At 40.1% G+C, this 21,709-nt stretch overlaps 1 protein-coding gene across 1 annotated transcript in view; it reads left to right on the top strand.

The window, feature by feature from the left end:
* Positions 1 to 21,709, top strand: part of gria1a (glutamate receptor, ionotropic, AMPA 1a) — a 71,116-nt gene that overhangs the window by 30,218 nt on the left and 19,189 nt on the right. Inside the window, 4 exon segments of the mRNA XM_044363767.1 lie at positions 116 to 220; positions 375 to 482; positions 4,320 to 4,526; positions 5,223 to 5,668. Of these exon segments, the coding sequence (XP_044219702.1) occupies positions 116 to 220; positions 375 to 482; positions 4,320 to 4,526; positions 5,223 to 5,668 (866 nt within the window).

Genomic DNA, 21,709 nt, shown 5'->3' with positions numbered 1-21,709 from the left:
CGCACAGAAATGGAGAAAATATCCTCTATGAATATCATGCTTCACAGCAGCCATTATTTACCCATCTGCCAGGCAAGTCAGAGTTACTTATTCATTGTCTGTGACTCCATTACAGGTCCGTATAGATGGATTGACTGGTCATATTCAGTTCAACGAGAAAGGCCGCAGAACCAACTACACCGTTAGCGTCATGGAACTGGCCCCATCTGGACCAAAGAAGGTAAGCCTGTATTTAAGATATGTATTTTTGCTCAAGGACCAATTTTTGGTTATTTCTGCAACGCCATTATTGGAATAACCCCGTAGCTCATTTTTGATTCTTTAATAGTTTTCAAAAGAAAGATCCGGGTTGTGACTCATCCTCCTTGTTATAGGTCGGCTACTGGAATGAGGATGAGAAGTATGTGACCACCGCCAGCATGAACTGCAACATCACTCCCTACAGCCTGCAGAACCGAACTTACATAGTTACCACTATCTTGGTGAGTCTGTGTAAAATAGAGAGGTTGAGGCGGGGTGTGATGGGAGAGAGCGAGACAGAGAAAGACAGGGTAATATTTTTCATTTTCTTTTATGATAGAGTTCCTAAAAGTTCAGCCCCCTAAATGAATTCAGCAGACATCTGTGATTGTATCTGCCTCTCTTCCTTCCCTTCCCCAAATCTATTCCGCAAACCTTTCTCCGTCAGACTGCTGCCTGCTCAGAATCAAAATCAGAATCACTTCACCTGGCAAGCACAATACAGGTGTAGAATTTTGTCTGGGGTGCCACTGGCTCGTTGACATATTGATGACTTGCATACTCAATATAGTACATATTTATTGTACATTTAAAAGGGCACACAAGGACAACACAACCTTATATTTCATGTCGAGAGACGTCAAGATAAAACATGCAGGTTTGAAGTCATCAGTATGGAAAAAGCTATACTGTACTGGTGTCAGTCAAGTAGGTTGAGTTTGAGAATAGAACTGAAATCTGACCAACTCTTATGGCAGCCAGGCCATCATGACTTTCTCTTGAGAGTCAAGAACATGGCTGGCAATACCTGTCTGATATACAGTACAGTAGAGAATAATAAAGATGGTAGTATATCTTTGCAGGTACAGGATGTTCTCAGTGTCCGCATCATGTTGAAAATTTAATATCAGAGAGTATATTTCATGTCTGAAGACGCCTGGAGCCCAGCGCCTGTTCTTTTTGTACATCTGGTGTATTTTTCAAGTGTCTTTTATCTCTGACCATCACTGCAGCCAGTGTAATATTGTTGGACTGAGCCAGAGATATGGCTATCCAATATATGGATGAAGTGTGTGGAAAAACACACTAGCTGATTTAAGCCATTCCGCCGCAGCCTTCAGGTCAAGCAAGGCAGTGTGTGCCGCTGATCTCCACTGTGAGGGTTAATGGGGTAAAGAATTCCGACTACGTGATTCCCTTCAGAGAAATTCACCGCTCACCAGATAAAGGCATAGTGGGGGTGATGGAGCTAAGAGACAATGTAGAATACCAGGAAAAAGCATGAGCAATCTTCTTTTAAAGAAGAAAGCCTTCTATCAGGGACCTTGTAGCATCACTTGGTAATGCTGCATTCATGTTATATTACACAGGCTGTAAATACAAGACCTGTCAGCCCCCTAGCTGTAATTGAAATATAGGGAATTTCTGCTACTATATCTCTAAAAAAATGCTTAAATGTCAACAAATCGGTGTCAAAATGGCTGCAATAGTGTCTACATAGACTCCAACATTAACACTAATATATATTTGAATCAGGTAATTAAAAAGGAGCTACATGGCCCACACAGTTTAGTTATACCTGATTTAACTTGATAACGAAGGGCTAGAAGTAAAAATGGCTAATTCAGGCTCCATTTATAAAGCGTGACTACAGGGCTAGCATTGTGAGTAACTATGTTTGAATAAAGCATGAATACTCCCAAACTGTATCATCATTTTTTTTCATTATTTATATTCTGCCAGCGTGGTGTGAATGCAGCATAAGCCCTAATGCAAAAAAGTGGAAAATTTCTAGAGACAGTGCATCGATGAATGGCAGTGTAGACATGATGTGAGGCAAAATGATACCAAGCAGCAATAGATACAAGGTATGTAGAGCTTCAAGTACAATATGTTAAACTTAACATGTACTCTGTTGGCGTCTAATAAAAATATACTCATGAAAATCCTCATTTAAACCCGAAGGCTGTAGTCTCCCAAGAGTACAGACCCAAAATAACACTCTGTGACATAATCTCCTATCAGTGTCCCCTTTTCTAGGAAGATAAATTGGTTCTCTGTCTCAGAACCTAAGAGAAAAGATAAGGTGTGAACAGTTATTGGGCTGTGGGGTTGCGGGAGAGTTTTTAAACCTTATAACTTTTGTGCTCACTGAGTCGTTGCTTCAGGGTGAGCGTATTGTTTTGACAACAAGCAGGTATGACTTTGTGCTCCCCTGCAATCCGTGCTGTCCCAGCCTCTGCATACGGGCAAGCCTGGGGTTAGCAGGAGATCTGGAGGAGTGAAGCAGACCGTGTTTAATGGAGCACTCGGGCTTGGTGGCTTCACGATCGTGGCTTTACGCTAAAACCAGGATATGACTGGAATTTAAAGGTTTAGTTTTAGCATGCGAGGAGTTGGTTATTGATGGCATAGTCACTGTGTGCAACTATGAGAATAGGTTGTTATTTTAATAGGTTTTCAGCAAGAAATAGTAGTATGCAAGCGCAACTTATAATAATAATTTTATAAAATTCTCTTGAGGTTGTTTTTTTTACTATTTTATCAATGGTAACACTAATCAGACTAATCAAACAATTTTCAAGCATTATGTTTTATTGTGCATAATTTTCTGTGTGTGTCTGCATTTGTTCATATAATGTGTGTGTGTTTTTTTTGTGTGTGGGTGTGTGTATCTCTATTATATTTAACATGGTTGAGTGACAGCGGATCTCAGTGGAACTGTTCAAGGTCAATGAGACTGAGTCCCGGAGGACCTTCTGTATGCCACGCCACGCCTGTGTGTGCACGCATGTGTTTGTGTTCAAGTGTGAGCGTGTCTACATGTGCACGCCGGCGCACGTGCACGCTCGCTTGTGTGTCCTTGTCTGTGTCTGCGAGTCCAAGCGCATACCCGTTTCGAAGTGCTGCACGCCAAACCTTTCTCTCCGCTGTCTCCCCGGGGTGCTGTTTCTCTACCAGTGTGTTTCGGGTTTCCATGTGTTACAATGATTACCTTCACCTCAACCATAAAGAGCAGGAGAACCCAGATAACTGTAACACAGAGGGAACACCCCCCCCCCCCACCCCCATGTCTAGACCCTGATGAAATATGGAGGCAGGATTTGCTCAGCTCAGCACAGCCTCAGCTAAAAGCAGGCACACATAACAACTTGTGGGAATTGAGGCCGTCCTTGTGCTAGTGGACAGTTCAGACTGAGATTCTGTATGAAATACATTTTTCTAAAAGTAAAGCGGAGCCCCAAGTGTCATGTCAGCTGTAATTTCTCAGGACACCCAATCAGTGTGAGATGTACAAATGTTGGTACGCTATAACAAGAAGAACAGCAGGGCCCCAGAGCAGAGGTCACCCAGGCGGGAAAGTGCTGTCTGCTTCACTGTCTACATGGTTCAAACATACACACACACAGAGACGCTTCTTTATCTCAGATCTGATGTCTTCTCAGCTTTAATAACCCTGTCCAATTCCTCTGCTTCCTCGCGGGCTGCTCCATGTTATCAACACTCCTTTCAATGTGGCAATGTGTCGTAATAATCATACTCAGGCACCTTTTGTGTTTGAATTACACACCATACCTTCAAGGAACAAAGCCAAAATAATACCTTGTAATTTCATGTAATTATCTTTTCTTCCAAACGTTTCACAGCAATTATATTTTGGGCCCCAGTAAGATTTTTTTTCCCCCAAAAGCCTCAGCTGTGAATAAGGGGCAAACAATTTCTGATTAATTACAGTGAAGCATAAAATGCATCTGTAACATCCCTTCCTGAATTTTAAAAAAGTCATATTAAACTTAACTACATGCTAAAGCTTTACTATCAGCCGTAATGCTGTCTCTGACTTAATTAGTTTAACAAACTGTCCTGCTGTAAAAAGTTATGCTAGCTACTTACTTTTGTCATGAAATGATGCATCCAGTGTAGATTTTGTTTTGTATCACATCAGTGAAATTCTTAACTATTTCAGAAACTGTCCAATGATATCTTGTATGTGATTTTTGACTCCTGATGTAAACTGAAATAAGATTGACAAGCGTAGATCTGTTCTTACTCATGGTTACCCTACATCCGATATACAGGAGTCTCCATATGTGATGCTGAAGAAGAACCACGAGCAGTTTGTGGGGAATGATAAGTACGAGGGCTACATTGTTGAGCTGGCTGCGGAGATAGCCAAACATGTGGGTTACCAGTACAAACTGAAGATTGTGTCAGATGGCAAGTATGGAGCCCGAGATCCTGAGACCAAGATGTGGAACGGCATGGTTGGAGAGCTGGTGTATGGGGTGAGTGGACAGAGCTTTTTGTAGGATTATCTACCTATCCACTTAAAGACAGAAAATGGACATTAAATACTGACAGTCAGCTGTTTAATGGAAGTCAAAAGGACACTCCATCAGTTTGATCAATTTTACACATCAAGAGCAGGGTACTAGCCATGAGGAGTCCTACTTTGCCTATGAGAGCAGTTCTAAATTGTTTTCTGTAGCTTTGGAAGAGTTTCAGTCATTTGGACAGTTACCAGTCAGGGAGGTTCTGCATTGTGGGAAATGTAGTATCCTGTGTTTTTGAAGCTTGACCCTCACTAGGCCTCTGCTGTGTCAGTTTTGACTCTTTTTTTCATTCTGTGTCTTGTGAGTTCCTTAACTTTATGGAAGTCAAGTACTAAATAGCATGAGTACCCCTTTAAGATTTATTGTAGCTTTATTTTTGCATTGTTTCTTGTTCTTTTAACAGTATTTAAAGCAATGCTTAGAATGAATGTGCTGAAAGCAACAAACAATACTGAACAAAAAAATTCTGATAGCTGAATCATTTCAAAGAATATTTATATAATCATATAAATATTCGACACCTTTGTGTTCTTGTTATAGGTCTCTTGGTAGAACATAAAAGACTGACAAATGAAATAAGAAAAATGGGAATTATATACTCCTATGCTACTACTTAATTATCAACCTGCCTTTTTTTTCTTCCCTCAGAAAGCAGATGTGGCTGTGGCTCCTCTGACCATCACTTTGGTCCGTGAAGAAGTCATCGACTTCTCCAAGCCCTTCATGTCACTGGGTATCTCCATCATGATCAAGAAACCCACTAAATCCAAACCTGGCGTGTTTTCATTCCTGGACCCCCTCGCTTACGAGATCTGGATGTGCATAGTGTTTGCCTACATTGGCGTCAGCGTCGTCCTGTTCCTTGTCAGTCGATTCAGCCCGTACGAGTGGCATGCTGAGGACTACGAGGAGGGAGGTGAGCCGCAGAGTCCCACTCAAGCTTCGGCCTCTAATGGGGTGCAGCAGGGCCAGACGGCGACACAGCAGAACACTAACCAGCAGAGTCCAGAGCAGACCAATGAGTTTGGCATCTTCAACTCCCTGTGGTTCTCACTGGGAGCCTTCATGCAGCAAGGCTGTGATATCTCACCACGGTAAGGAATTGAGGCCACAAATTTTTATGCATTGCATCTGCAGTCTTTTGAGTCTCTGCTTTTGTTTGTTGATACACAAAGAGCCACTCAGCGCCACCTACATACAATGTATTCCTGTCTGCCACACCAACGCTTCAACATGATGTTTTGCCTTCTTCTTAAACTCAGTTGGGCTTTGTTTATTGAGATTTTGTTCTTTGGCAGTCACTTGATATACAGAGCAACGGTAAAAGTTTGAGGAGGAGCAGCAGAGGGAGTTTGTGATGTGGTCATGTTGCAGAGTGTTGTGTTTTCATTCTCCAGATAATTCCTGTGATGGTATAAACATGCCATGAACTTCTAGGACTGTAAAACGTGTTGTTTGCTCCCTCTAGATCCTCCACAATTTCAATTCTAGATCTATCTGTCTGTCTGTCTGTCTACCTATCTATCCATCCTTTGATGTGTTCATTTCTTAGTGGGTAAAGGTAAATATTTGACCCTTAAACAATTATTATGGGAGATCCTGGTGTGAGTATTGAGTGGTATGTGTTGGCTCCCCTCGAGTGCTCTCGTGAGCTGTGGTATGACACCATTCTCAAAAGGTCACCAATTAAAAATCTCATTAAGTGTCTGAAATTAGAGACACCAAGGTCGACTTTTTGAGCTTTCCAGAGGGACTAGCTGGAGGAGATGAGAAGATAATGTCAGTATTATAACTGTTAGCTCTGAACCAGCAGAGACAGGTTAGGTCATGGGAAGACACACAGCTCCTTGTCTCTTTAAACATTAAGATACATATACATTATGCACATATGCAGTGTGGTGGGGCACATATGCATAATGTATCTATAATGTAGTAACTGTACAGTGAGGATGGAGAAGCTGATGCTGTTGCTTTGAAGAGTAATTGTGAGCAGATTTGGATAAGAAACAGAAAGTTGCTAACATCATCATTCCCTCATGAATACTGATACACATTCAATTGCATCATTTGAAAAACTTAAAAGGAATAGTTCCAAATTTTGGGAAATACACTTTCTCTTTCTTGCCGAAAGTTAGATGAGAAGATCCATAACACTCTCACATCTGTTTAAATATAAAGTTACAGCCAGGGGATGGTAGCTTAGCTTAACTTAGTTTATAGCTTGTACCACATTTGTTAAATCAATCAAACATTTTCTTAGCCATCCAGATGCATAGTTATTTATTTACCATGGTTTTTAGATAAAATATAGATTTCTTCCTCAACCCCAATACAGTGGAGGGGAATGGAATTTTATTTGTGGTGCTCACAGGATACCAAAATAAAATTTAAAAACATAATCATAGCCATATTGACAGAAATGTCTGGTTACTCTGGTTTACAGAAAACAGTGTGAAATGTTTTCATAAGGGTTGTAACTATTCTAAAGAAATACAAAGGAAAGTATTATCAATGAAAACATCTATGTATAATATATTGTCCTACTATATTGGACAATGTGTGATGTGACTGTTGATTTTTAAATGTAATTGTTTTTTATGCTGTGAGCACCTCCAATGAAATTGAATTCACCTCTACTACATTGGGGAATATGTCAGAGATTTATATCTCAAAACCTGAGCAAATGAAACCAAAATTACCTGCATTTATCTGTGCTATGCTAGATGCCACCAGAGGTAAGTGAGAAAAATTTGTTCTTTTGTTAATTTAGGTGAACTGACTGACATCACCTAACTTATCACTGACCAATATTAGGAGGCACGTGTTTTTTTGTAAGGCCCCCAGGTATGAATATAATAATTTGTCTAGAAGGGTGTTGCTAAGAAATAGCAACAATGCTTAGTCAACCTTCCCTTATGGCTGAAGGTTAAAGAAATTACAGCATTGTGCAACACTCCATTTTTATCTTAGTAGGGCCTCTGTCTTGTGACATTTACACAATGTATTTTCACTTTGCTCTTATCTAATACAAATATCAGAGGGGAGAAAATCTCTACCTACAGGACTGCATGCTGCATGTATGTGTTAAGCAGTACATGATGTAGGTACCGGATCCCTACTCCCACAGGCTGTCACCTGGCATTTACCATTTTCTGCCTGGAGACTCTGCTGTGCTTCATGCAGGATGAAGCCTATTGTCCATGTGTTCTTCTCTCACGGCCAGAGAATGCATCTGCAATAACTATTGATTTCCTTGTACGCCTTTCAGAGAGAGAGAGAGAGAGAGAGAATGTCACCATGCTTCCGCAAATTGTCCGTTCCCTGTGGTTTCACTTTGAATGCACTCACAGACACTTTTGTGCATTTGTGTGTACGTTTCTGTACATGCGCTTGACCACACACAGCTTCATGCATATTTGTACAGTATTTGCATTTGTTTTGCTGGGGGGAAAGCAGTCTCTGCTGATGCAAGACCTTTTACTGTTTAAGAGGACAAAACACATCGTTCCTGTACTTGACCTGCAGCAATGTTTCTCTTGGTGATGCCACCCCTGACTGTGAAATTAACCAGTTGTTACGCATATATTTTGTCATCTGTTATAATAACTGTGTCAAGACTTTTGGCCTGAAGTTCCATTTTCCTACTGATAAAGGGAGAAGTGACATATGAGCAGCAGAAATGCTCTTCACTTAAAGTATTTTGGGATACAGCAATGGTGCTTTTGTATGTTTTTTTCAAATAGGTTTCAGGTAGAACAGGTTGTGAATCAGGAAGACTTCCTTGGTGGCAGCTTGAATGGGTCATACTGTATCCTTAAGGACTTGAGTCAAATATACTTTCCTTTTCTTCAAATGTCCTTCCAAGGTGACTCACTGTCGTTTGCTTCACAGTCTTTGGTGAAACTCTGAGTGGGAGTCAGCATGGCAGCATTTAAAAAACATCAGGGGTTTTGGGTAGTGGGTGCAACAGTCCGCGGTGTAGCGATCAGCATGGTGGCGTCTGCTTGGTGTCTTGAAAACCAACACAGTGAATGTTTCACCCCACTGAATTCTGCCCTGAAGGAAACATCTTCCCCTTGAAAATTTGGGTGACCTAGTTGCTCTAGTTAGCACAGCACGTATTCACACATGGAGGTGCATTCTGATGTATCTCCTAAAGCGTTCTGAGCTCCTCTGCTGGATTTAAAAGGACATGTAACGGTATTGCTTGTGTTTTGTCAGATGAAAGCGATATTACTCAAAACCTCACATATGCAGTTGTCTGGGTTTTACATGAACACAGTGTACCGTTGCACTGGGCTATTGGGATTTGAGAAAAAAAGTTTTTGTTTTTTTTATCCAGAAATGCTTTTCTGAGAACATTTTGATCATGAGCGTGCACTCATTTCATTTTGATTTTGTTTTGGCCTAAGCTAATTTGCAACCTGTGAATTTGAACATTCTTTGAACCCATTTCCAGTTAGACTCTTCTTAGACTTTGGTTTCAAAGATGAATTTAGAGGAACCATTTTATCATATCAAGACAACTTCCATAATATGAATACAATATGAAGCACTGTAAGTTAAACATTACTAAAATGCTTTCCCATTTAAGCACGTTTTTGTGAATCCGGGTTCTATATGAAGCAGTATTTCATTTATTTATTTTTTTGTAATTTCCTTTTATGATATCTTCTGCTTCTTGGTTTGTAATCTGCTGTTTAGTGTATAATAGTGTGAATGTACAGTGTTACTGTAGTTACTGTAACACTTGATTCTGTAAAAATCAGCAATACATTACATAGTTTAAAGCACAGAAATAAGTATTCAGATCATTTATGTAAGTAATAGTAGCAATACCACACTATAATAATACCCCATTACAAGTAAACTTTCATGCATTCAAAAGTACAAAAGTATTAGCAACAAATGTACTTAAAGTATCAAAAGTCAAAGTACTCATTTTGTAGAATGGTATATTATTATAATATACAATCATGTAATGTAAATACCCAAGTATAGTATTCAAAATTGTACTTAAGCACTGTATCTGAGAAAATGCCCTTAATTCCTTTCCACCACTCATTGTATCATTACAGAATGTAAAAACAGAAAAGATATTTTCTTTCTGAAGTTGCTGTTATTTCTGAGCAGGTGCTTGCAACTTGTTTGTCGCTGAGCCTTATCACCAGTAGTTGAGAACAGAATGTTCTGGAGGTGCATTCAGCTCTTACACTCTTTATTTTTCTCCGTTTAATCAGAGACAAAAGGCCAAGGAACAACAGTGGCGATCCACTCTGTCCTGGATTAATCAGTGTTTGATTAATTTCCCCCGTACGCTTGTATCTGCGCGCGCGAGCGTGTGTGTATGTGTGTGTGTGTGTGTGTATAGGCTGCACTATTAAAAGCAAGCACTTATTGCCATTTTCTTTGTCTGCGACCCAACAATATCTGATTGGACTGGTCTGAAGGTGTTTCTGCATCAACGTTTACAGCAGCTGTGTGTGTGTGTGTGTGTGTGTGTGTGTGTGTGTGTGTGTGTGTGTGTGTGTGTGTGTGTGTGCCTGTGTGTATATGTGCATGCATGCGCTTACATACCATTAGAGTGTTTGCTTGTAGGCATGCATTCATACATTAATGTGATCCATTAATGTGTACAGTACGTGTGTGTGTGTATTAGACACTCTGCTCCCCCTGCTATTTATTCTCTGTGAGACCTTGTTTACTGTGCTCTTTCTAAATGTCAGCACTGTCAGTCAGGCCCTCCCATAAGCCCCAGTCCGTGCTGTCGGGCCTTCCCTGTGTTTATCTCTGCAGACAGGTGGACTCAGAGTGATCCCCCCCCCCCCCCCCCCCACACACACACACACCTATCCATCCATCCATCCATCCATCCGTCTGTCTGTCCACCCATTTACTTCCTCTCCCATCACCTGTTTTTAGCCTTCCTCTCCACTCGTCTGGTCCACTCTCCATCCTTTATAGATCTCTCTTCCTCTTCCAGTGGTTGTGTTCAGTTAAGAATTCATCATGTGGGGCTTTTCATCTCTCATCTCACAGCTTTTCATGTTTATTTTTTCACCTGTTCAACTCTGTGCACCGAGCAGATGCACACGCAGAAATACACAGAGAAATGATGAGATTTAAGTGTGATTGAGTGTGATTAGCATCGCTAGCATAGCTAACCTATTGTTCATTTTGTGATAAAAATGCCACATTTGATACATATATAACTTAATATATTTAGAAGAAATTTGGATATTAGGCCATTGCAGATTGGCATCCTGATGACCATCAGCAGTTACTGGCATAGAACACCACCAAGCTGCTACATTTTCAGTACCACATATATTATTTACATACATACAAGTGAAAAATATGTTTTATTATAATGTAAGTCAATAATAAATGGAAGACAATGCAACAAAATGGTGAGATTGTCTCTACATGTTATAGTGATAACTGGATTAAACCATAGCAGTAGCAAGTACAGTTATGTATTAACATAGGCCATGTAACAATGTTCAGTGAATGTACTGAAGCCAACAACTATGCTACTTAAGTTACTTGAAAAGACCAGTGTATATACTACTATTTACTATACTATATTACTATACTATATATTACTATATATACTATTTGAACCATTCTATTAACACATCTTGATCATGTTAATTGTTCATCATGGCAAGACAACTTGCCATGGACCATGTTTGAGTAAATGGGAGATCTTAGAGTCAGCTTGCACAGAAGCAGAGGCCTGTGCACTGAATTGCAGCCTTCTTGCACCTGCAGCACTTTCTGCAACAAGAGATCAGCTTGTGGCAGGATTTTGATGCTTGTGACAACGTCATCCAGTGGGGCTCATACATTCCTTCTGTCTTCACCAACCCCCAGTCAGTTGGTGATGGCAGCATAGGGTCTGGTAGCAGTGTCTTCCTGGAGACGTGACCACCCTGGTAGACTGCTCTCTTGATGTGCTCCACTAGAGCAGCTCGGGTAGGTGGGATTTGCTGTGCCGAGTTTTTCTGTGGAAAGAGCTTCCTTCTTGTATGGTCCACCTTGTTACAGGTGCTGGTTATGTCCAAAAGAAGTATGACAAACCTCTTAATAATGTTCATTGCATCAAATGGGATCTCCTTTGGTGCATTTGCCTGCATCAGTAGTGCATCTGTCAGTTCCAGCAGTGACTTCCATGTTGACCATGCTGCCTTCTTTCCATGTCCAGCAAAGCTGGGTACAGTGTCGCAGCCTGTCAAAGCATGGAACATTGGAAGGGCTTACAATACAATCAAAAATACAGAAAACAGAGTGAGAGAACTTACTTTTAGTCTTCCCATGGCCTTCAAGAGACTCAACTGCTGCTACTTCCTGTTGATCATGTGACTTGTGGATTGTCCCAAATCTTTAGAGGAGGGAATATGTCAGGGTAACAGAACTGAGTGAAAACCTAGGGATGACTAAGCGACTAAAATGTGTATTTTAATTAACATATTATGAATTTCTGATGAGAACATGTATTTTATGTCTAAACTGGAAATAGAGTTGCACAATAATACAAATAAAAAAGATTTCTGTAGCATTCTAATCATTATATTTCATGGTGAAGTGTAGTGTTAGAGAGTGAGGATGGGCTAAAATCCTATTTTTTCAGTGTTCTAGGTAGTTTTTATTAAAGTTTTACATATTGTGTCTTCAAATTGCAATTAGGAAGAAGTCCAGGACACTTTGCTTGATAAAATGATGTATTATACAGATACTTTTCATGGACATTTATTGTTGTACTGTCCTGGGGATGGAAAAGGCACTGATTCTATGAAATGGCCCGTATAATGAAATGACCACTTACTTTATAAAAGTCCATAGAACTGTGAGTGAGTATTTTATTTGGTTCTCAGGGTTAGTAGGATCTAGACTTTGTCCGTTATTGCATGTGGGTCCAATGGGATAGGAAAGTTTGACCAACCACTGATGACCATTTTGAAAAATGGCTGCCACGGCCATTTGGGTGCGAGTTTGTGATGGCAAAATATCCAGTTTTGTTCCTAATATATCTATCAACACATCTGCCAAATTTGGTGCTTTCATCACAAAATGAACAACTGTTATGATATGTTGAGCTACACTGACCACTATATTTCATATCAAGCCAGATTTCAGGCATGTTCAGTTTAAACAGATCTACTCTCAGATTCCAGCTTGGATTTCCTGAGCATGTGCAATATTTAAAGCAAAAGGCAGTGTTTTGGTCCCATTTGATTCAAGTGGATTTGTATTTTCTTTGTTATCCTCCAAAATCTAAGGGAATCTATGCATTGCAGGTGGAAGCACAGATGGATAGCTTTTACTGTGAAGCAGCTGCAGGACAAAGGGTGGTGTAATCTAGATGGATGTTTTTCAGCAGGTCAGTGCACGGGAGGAATTGACTTCAATATTGCACCAACAAATTATGGCAAAGGGGAGAAAATCAGAAAACAGGCTCCTACTGTGTTAGCTGAGGGTAAAGACAGGAACATAGTATAAGAAAGCATCAAAATTCAGCAGGAGCCAGTATCATACTTGCCCTTGTGTATTTTGACTTGATTCTCAATTACTGTATGAGGCTTGCTGGGTGGAAGCTCTTGCCAGGAAGGAAAGGGATGGGTGAGTAAAAAGGGCGTGGGTTCATGATGTTCCTTCAGTCAATGTGTTTTAAGATCCTTATGTCTGTGTCTGATGTCTGTGTGTGTGTGTGTGTGTTTGTGCGTGTGCATCTGAACTGTGTGGCCCCGTGGAGTTGTCTCCTCTCCTCGGCACCTGTGTTACTCCCATTACATGATTGTAGACTGAAATAAATCAGCTCTGTCACTCCCACCCCGCCTGCCACAACAGCAATTTCTCAGCCTGGCAGTCAGGATCATTCAGTAGTGGATTGTGTATCTGGTGTATTGGGTTAACCTGGGGAGGATCTGTATTTCTCAAACTGAGTTTTTTGTCATGCAGTGATGCTTGTTTTCGTCTTCGAAATTCCAAACAGGAGAGGGCAAACACGGCAGGCTCCATATACAGATTTAGCTTACATGAGGAATTCTTTAGATCAAACAAAGTTTTATCAAGACTCTGACTCTGTAGTATTTCCCCACTGTGTAAAACCCTGGATGCAATCAGAGCATGATACATTTACATCTCTGTCCACCACTTTTTTGGATTTGGGGAAGTTAACCCTCTAAGACCCATGGGGCCGTGTATTTTCTCGGCCAACATTACTGTCTTTCAGAGACTGTAGCGGACTCAGTTTTAAAGGGAGAGTAAGATACAGGTACAATATGAAACTAGGTGACCTAAGGAATCCATTGGTACCAACCATGTCATGCTAGCTTGTCAGGAAGGGGGCTAAATAATGCTCCAAAGTTAGGCTAAATTTTGGCGAGGGAAAAACTGGCATGGCAAGTGGTCCCTTGACCTCTCACCTCAAGACATCTGAATGAAAATGTGTTCTATGGTTACCCAAGAGTCTCCCCTTTACAGACATGCCCACTTAATGCTAATCCCATGCAGTTTTGGGCAAGAACCATGCAGTGTTTTGCATGCAATATAAATATGTTATTTCCCCCTATTCTAAAAATGGTGTACTTGAATATTTCTACATGCTTGGGTCCCTAAACAGTCTTAGAATTGCATAAATTGGATATGACTGGAAAGCTGAGACTCTTGTGGATTCAATGGGCCCCATTGTATTCGTGTGTGATGATGTTAGTCCCCACAGTAGCTATTTCATTTTAGTGAGACCATTTTTTTTAATTTGACCTCACTGTATAAAATGACCTATTGTGGCTTCTAGGATAATCACAGCCTCATGAAACTTTACAACCACAAACTAGAGACCGAGGACATTCAGAGGATGTGTGGCTCTCCTAGGTATATTGACAATAAGAGGGTTTCTGAGCAATTTCCAGAACAGAAGTGCTCATCATCCAATCGCCAAAAATGCAATTCTTACAGAAATCTCCAAATCACAGCATGAATTTTTCTATGGTGTTCCTCAAGGTCTTGGTGTCTCAATGTGGTATTTTGGAGGGATTTTTGACCATTTTCATCAGTTCTTGAGTGGTCAAAAATGGCTACATTTTATACGAAATCTGTGTAACAAATGGTATCAACCCAAATATTGTTGCAACAACTTATGAGACATAACTGAGCATGGGAATGACCATCATATACTTCCATCATAATATTCTAAGCCCTTATACACTCTAAACTTTCAAAATTTGAATATGCACCTAACCAGAACAAAATGTTTATTACAGATGACTAGAAAAACTTGACACACAGTGTGGAGCTGCATCTCAAATTAATCTTCAGGTTCCCAGCTTTAAGATGATGTATATCACTTCCATGTGGCATATACTGTTGACCTGTTATCTCCCCATAAAGATCCCCTGTCCCCCCCTAAAAAAGGTGGGTATGGTGGGTCTCTAAGGGTTAACACTCCAGCAACCCCAGCCAGCGTTACCATAGCATTAATGTTACCAAACACACTGGTCAGTCCACATCCTAAAAGCTTTTTCACTTGTAAGGCTAAAAGAAAAAATATTAACAAATATAAGCTAATCAGCCAAACATGCTCATGTTAGAATGAAATAACAGTCTGATATTTCATTTTTTAGTATCACATTTGTAGGACTAACTAGCAATTGCAGTTTAGCATTATGTCAACAAGTGCATATTTAAGACCACTTTTACAAGACTGTACTTAACAAACAAGTCTGCTTTAAACATTAAAAAGTCATCCAGAGACCAATGAACTCAAGGTTAGCCAGATAGCTGATAAATCTGCCAGCTGGATAGAAATGAGGAGACAGCTTTTGTCTACTTTTGTTTTAAATTAAGGGCCTGTTGTTTCAAAAAAATACAATTTTGAGTGGTAAATCTGCCACCATTATTATCATTAAAACTACATTATGTGCTATGTGAGACTGGAAAGTTTGACAGGCTGATCATTTTCCAAAACAGAATATCATTTTCAGACTGACATTTATTTATTTATTTGTCAAAGTAACAAAATTGGATTGTCATAATCTAACTGTTTTTACAAATATGATATTTTAGATGTCAGACTGTCCTTGAACACACCACATAGGAACTATTTCAAAATGGGCCCTGCTTGCATTAGCAGCTTGGTGATGATGGAACTTTGACAAAATAAAGAAAGACAAAAATGTGCGCTGTGGGAGAGTATCTCAGCTTAATGTTTTTGGTTTGATGTTGGCTTGATATTGACTTATTGACTTTGATGTTGACTTATTGTCTTATCTACTTAATGGGCTAAAATATGGAAATGTATGCATCTATGCATAAGATTTGGCAGTGTTATTGCTGGTACTGTTTTAAACTTTTTTATTTTGCAGATGTTGCACAGCAGATGTTTCTGTTGCCTTTACCCAAATTAAGCACGCTGTACTTAACGTAGCGCCATTTTATGAAAATGCGCCCTTCCTTATAGTCAACGCCTGCATTACAGAGTTCACAAAATCATAAATGTAGTCTGTTGTCTGGTATGTTGTATGTTCAGATGCAAGCCGCTGTTTGGTTGCTAATCAAGCCCTCAGGGAGAAGCCAAGTGAATTTTTTGTGATCAAGAGAATCATTGATCTTGCACAGAGATCAATTAGGTATCACATTGCGTTATTATTATTAATATTATTATTATTATCATTAACAACAAGAAATTAGATCGCGCTATAGATCACTGAGTTACATAATTGTGGTGTTAGTGAGTTGCTGTCAAAGCTGTTGGGGAAGACTTGGTAGGAAGGAATGATTTATTCATAAAGAGACGGTTCAGTTTAGTTCACAGCATTGCTTATGTTTTATTTATCTGGAAATCGCATAAAGGCAACTTTTGATCATACATGCACGCACACTCACTAACAGAAACTAGTGAGGCACACACACATATGCACCCCCACAGGATCTCACTGGGGTATCACACTTTGTACACAGACAAAGACACCATCCCCTCAGAGGCGTATACACTGTCAAATCTACATTTAAAACACAGTCGCACAGAGGCACACATATGTTTCCAGCAGCAGAGAGGACTTTGCTGTAATCAAGCTGTGACAGTATATGGATGTCTTTCCTGCGATCATGAATTATACACCAAGCTGGAGGCCACATGGGAAATCTACCTGGACCAGAGTAAACATCACCAGTAGTTTGACTGGAAAGATGCTTGCTGTGATGCTTAGAGGCTTATCACTCAACCCTGCACCTGCTAGCCTGTAAGTTAAAAGGAGACATAATAAGAGTTTTCCCTCAGTAATGGCTATTCTGTCCTACTATAGGGGTGGTTGCCCTTATAGGCACACAGAGAGAAAGACAGAAAGGGAGAGGAGGAGGAGTGAGATGACTAAAGTCTCTCTCAGCTCAGCTATACTGTTTGGAGTGCAGAGTGTGCTACCATGGCAACCGTGAAGAGACAGATTTTTCTGTCAGAGCAGTGCGGCTTCACATCAAGTGTCTCTGCTCTTTGAAACTGCGCTTGAATGCACACGTATGTCTGCTCTTTGTGTTATTATACATCCGTATTTAATGCACTATTAGTCAGTTTACATGTCTGTTCATGGTATTGATTTTTAAGCTAGCAGTTGTGATGTATCTGTGTTTGGATCCCTGTTCCCTTTTGCTGGAGTGACTAAGAGCTGTGCGTATGTGTGTGGGTGCGTAGCGAGTGCTCTCACAGCTCGCCAGCACTGACTTATCTCAGGTTACGTGAGGCTAAGACAGCATCTCATGATATCATTCCGACAACAAGTTGAGGAACACTGCACACGTGTACAGCCACAGATTGGATGATTACAGTCGTATCTCTGTCATATTGATTCCTCCTGCACTAACACTTGGAGTGGCTTGGAGCTAAATTGCTGTGCGTTCATGCTCCACCACTCAAACGGACCATATGCTGTAAAGCTGCCACTTAACTCAGCCACTTTTTAATGAAACAAACATGCATTAAACAATTACATAGCATTTGGAATTTTAATGCTTTTGTCACATTTTCCATAGCATACTCGAATGAGTGTAATTATCAGCTTTTGGTGTAGATGCTGCAGGCTGGTAACAACATTATCATAATATTCTGTTTTCAACTCAATGGCATGGTAATATTGACCTTTGGGGGGGAGTGGGGGGGGGCTGGAGAGGGATATGTTTTAATAAATCATTATTTCTGCTCGCTGCTTAAAGCTTGCATGTTAGTTTGGCCTTGAAGATGAAAGCAGTCTGAAAATATATAATCTAACAATCATGACACCGTCAAAATGAAAACACAAGTAACAAAGCAAACAAAAAATAGTAGATACCTGGATGTAACACTTCTATGAGTACGTGCGTAGCCCTCTAACCACAAGCCAATAGTGAAACCACTTAGAGGGCTGCGCACGTACAACATAGAATTAAGTAAACCCACCACTTTGCAACAATATTGACCATAACACGTTCTCATCCCCCCAGAGCCTCATTTAGCAATATCGAAACAGAGACAGACAGAATGATGTGGCGGAAAGCTACAAGCACACTGTTAGCGTCAGATAAGTGCATTCTCAGAAGTGAATGTTGTTTTGTGTGGCCCGGTGTGAAATAAAAGCATCATGTGTTGCACATCCAACCAATTTGGCATGTCTGCTCCGAGCTTGGTTCAATTTTGGAGCCGCAGCAGCAGAGCAAAATTGCCCTTTTGCATGTGGTTTCAGGATCCACAGTGACCTATATGGAGGCAGGATTACATGAAAAGGTAATCACACGCATAAATACTTTATTGTGGTTAATTATCCTGACATGCCCACATTATTATGCATGTTTTTAACTGTTTTTGCTGAGGAAGCTATAGGGAATCAAGAGCTTAAAATTTTTATCAACTCATTTACAAGGAGCTAAGGCATAGTTGAGGAAATGCTAATTAACAAAAGCGCTGTGATATAAGTCAGCAAACTGCAGAGCTGTTAAACCAGTAGTATACAGCTGAGATGTATGGAAAGAATATAAATACAGTACATTAGGTCTTGCTGATCCACATGAGCTCCAATTTATGTGCAGAGTGCAAAATAAATAATGAAACATTTTTGCTGTAATTTCATCCAAATATGAGGAAGCAGCTGCCCATCATCCTCTGTCTGCACTGTGCCACAAATATATCAAATTAGGTCATTCAAATGGTTCAAATGGTTGCTCTGATATGTTGTTTTTTTTCTTCATAGCTCTGTCATCATTTCCACACCTAGTGAGCTGTGGTTGCTAAGGACATTTCCTACATTTCTTTGCAGCAGTGGCCAATTAGTCAGCACTCTAGACTCTATTATTACATTGTCTTTCTGTTGTATCTGTATGTTTGTCATCTTTTATGCATCCAATTTTCTCGCTGGCTCAACTTTGCCAGCCTCTGTCACTCTCATTTAGTCTTCTTTATTGACTTGCACAAATCAAGTCTTGTCTGTCCAGACATATCGGGAGTGGCAGTGCCAATCATTGAGAACATACAGCTGTATCGCTAATTTTTAAGAAGCAAAAAAAGCAGTGTAGCAGAAAACTCCTTTTCCATCCCTGATTTGTCTTAGAATCACACCATAATTAGAGACCATTTTCTTTCTCATTTAAACCTCTGTAATTCCTAATCCATTGTAATATGGCCATTACTGCCTCATTTTTTACACTTGCTAAAGTCATTAGTCATTGCTAATTACCATATCGAATAGAGGAGGCCAGCCAGGGGAATTCTAATGAGAGTTTAGTGCTACCGCTGAATCTCTGGGAGCTGTGGGTGGAGATCATATAGCAAAGGATGAAGATTTGGATCTGACACGAAGAGACAGGCCAATTTGTTTTGCTGTCCATCATAAATGACGACCAAACACACATACCTGGAGGAGTGTTGGTCTCTGTTATGTGGGAGCATAAAAGTATTAGCTGTTCATAATATACATTTACAGACTTGATGATACTGTACAGTTGGATTCTGATAGCAAATGTTCCAAGTTGGGAAAATAGCAGGATTCATGAAAGCTCCTGAAAACTTTTCAGGTGCAATAAGTTTTTCTCCATAAAACTAGATATTCAAGACAAAATAAACAATACTAAAGGTTAACATTTGGAAAAAATGTCCTCATTAGGATTGTGTGGTCGTTTTGGGTTTTTTTTGTTGCTGTTGTTCAGATTTGATTGACAAGGGCCGTTAAAAACATAAGCAAACAACCCCGCAACTGTCATCAGATTCTGATTCAAGTTCTGATTGATGGAAATACGTGACATCAGCTCTTTCCGATCGAGCCCCGCTCACATCAAACCAGCGCAAGCACAGAGAGAAACACAAATACAGAGATCTGTCATATGAAATAACCAAAAATGGTCTAGCTTTGGCAGAAAAGTTGTGCATTCATGTAGGACCACAGAAAGGCAATAAAGGCAAATCATGCCAGAAAAATATTTTTTTAAAAAGTCAAACCTTACAGGACTCAATATGGGATTCTAAAGTGGATTTGATAAGCAGATGGATTTAAACACTTTAGAAAATGCTATTGACTCCAAACTGTACTATACACTGAAAACCTTTTTTCATAATCTATTAAACTGCTCATTATTTAAAATATAAAATATTCTATCATGAGTTACAGATTTCCAGAGTGATGTCTTGAAATGTTATTCTGGCGGTAAATTTTAAATCTATAATCATAGAAAACAGTTTGAGTTTTTGAAGCTGTAATTGGTAATTTGGTGTAGTTACGTGATAAATGTCTTAAACAATCAATATCAAAATGAAATATATTAAAAGTCTGTCAACTGACTTATTGGTTAACCAATGAATCATTTCAGCTCTAATGATATGCGTAAGTTGTGTTGCATTCATGTACACAGTACTTCAGTGCTGTTGAGCCAGTGCCTTTGATGCTCCCATTACCATTCCTTTTCTTCGTAATGCAATAAAAGAGGCAGAGTGAATAATTGATTAATCATTGCCTTAACAAGGCTATGAAATTACAGTGCTGCTTGGAAGATTTCCCTTACTGTAATAAGACCGCTTAGTTAATGTTTTACAGAGGCACCGAGGTTGGCTGCTATGCAATAATGTATGAGGAGCGGAAAGGAGGCTCAAAGGAAGGCAGTTCAAAAGGAAACAAAAAGAGACAAATAGGTCTGTGTTTGCCAGTTGCTCTGCTCAATGAGGGAGGACTGCTGCAGGAGAACCAACACCCCCCCACCCCCCCATACACACACACACACACACACACACACACACACACACACACACACACACACACACACACACACACACACAATCACAAATATATCTCCCTCTCACTCACACCCTTTCTTTCTCCTCATACCAGTCACACAACAAATGGTGACCCGGTTGTTCTCTTGCACACACACACACACACATTTTGTCCTCAGGAAGAAAGTGTGTGTGTGTGTGTGTGTGTGTGTGTGTTTGTGTTTGTGTGTCCGTCAGTGTCTGTGCCAAGGTGTAGACTATTGTTGTCTTGGTCCAAAACAAACCCCTGTCAGCCCCCGAGCACATGAAGAGACCAGCATGGACCACAGCGGAGACAAGAGGTGGATGGAAGGGGAAAGGAAAATGAAAGGAGAGGAGGAGAAGAGAGGGGGAGAGAGAGAAAAAGGGCGATTGAAGGAGAAGGATTAGACAGCTGTTTACTGCCATCTCTGGAGGCCAGCAGCAGTCAAAGCTAAGGAGTTTGTCAGCCTTTGGTGGTACTATCCAGTTTACTTTTCATCTCTCTCACACACTCTCTCTTTCCCTCCAATCTCCTGGTAGTTCTTCATTTGTCATACTCTTCCCCCTTTCACAGAGCTCTAACACCCCTAAAGGACTCAGCAGCATTTAGAGGCAATTTAAACAGTAATGTATAGGATTGAGTATTTTTTCCAATGAGTCATTATGGTCTCAATGGCTAAATTCAGGCTCTCTAGTAAGTGTGATGGTGGTTATTTTGAAAATTAATAAGATTTGAAGACTTATAGTAGCTTTTATGTCTGCCCTGTGGGCGTTGATTGACAGTTATGATTGCTCACCTGCTGCTCTCCCTGGCTCCAAGACTTGCACTGACTTGGACTATTGTCACATATTTCACTAAGTTTAATTTTATTTGATTATGATACCTGCC

Source organism: Thunnus albacares, chromosome 10 (assembly GCF_914725855.1).
Source record: "Thunnus albacares chromosome 10, fThuAlb1.1, whole genome shotgun sequence".
Taxonomy (NCBI): domain Eukaryota; kingdom Metazoa; phylum Chordata; class Actinopteri; order Scombriformes; family Scombridae; genus Thunnus; species Thunnus albacares.
The sequence above is the reverse complement of the archived record's forward strand: the minus strand, read 5'-3'. Positions and strand labels throughout refer to the sequence as shown.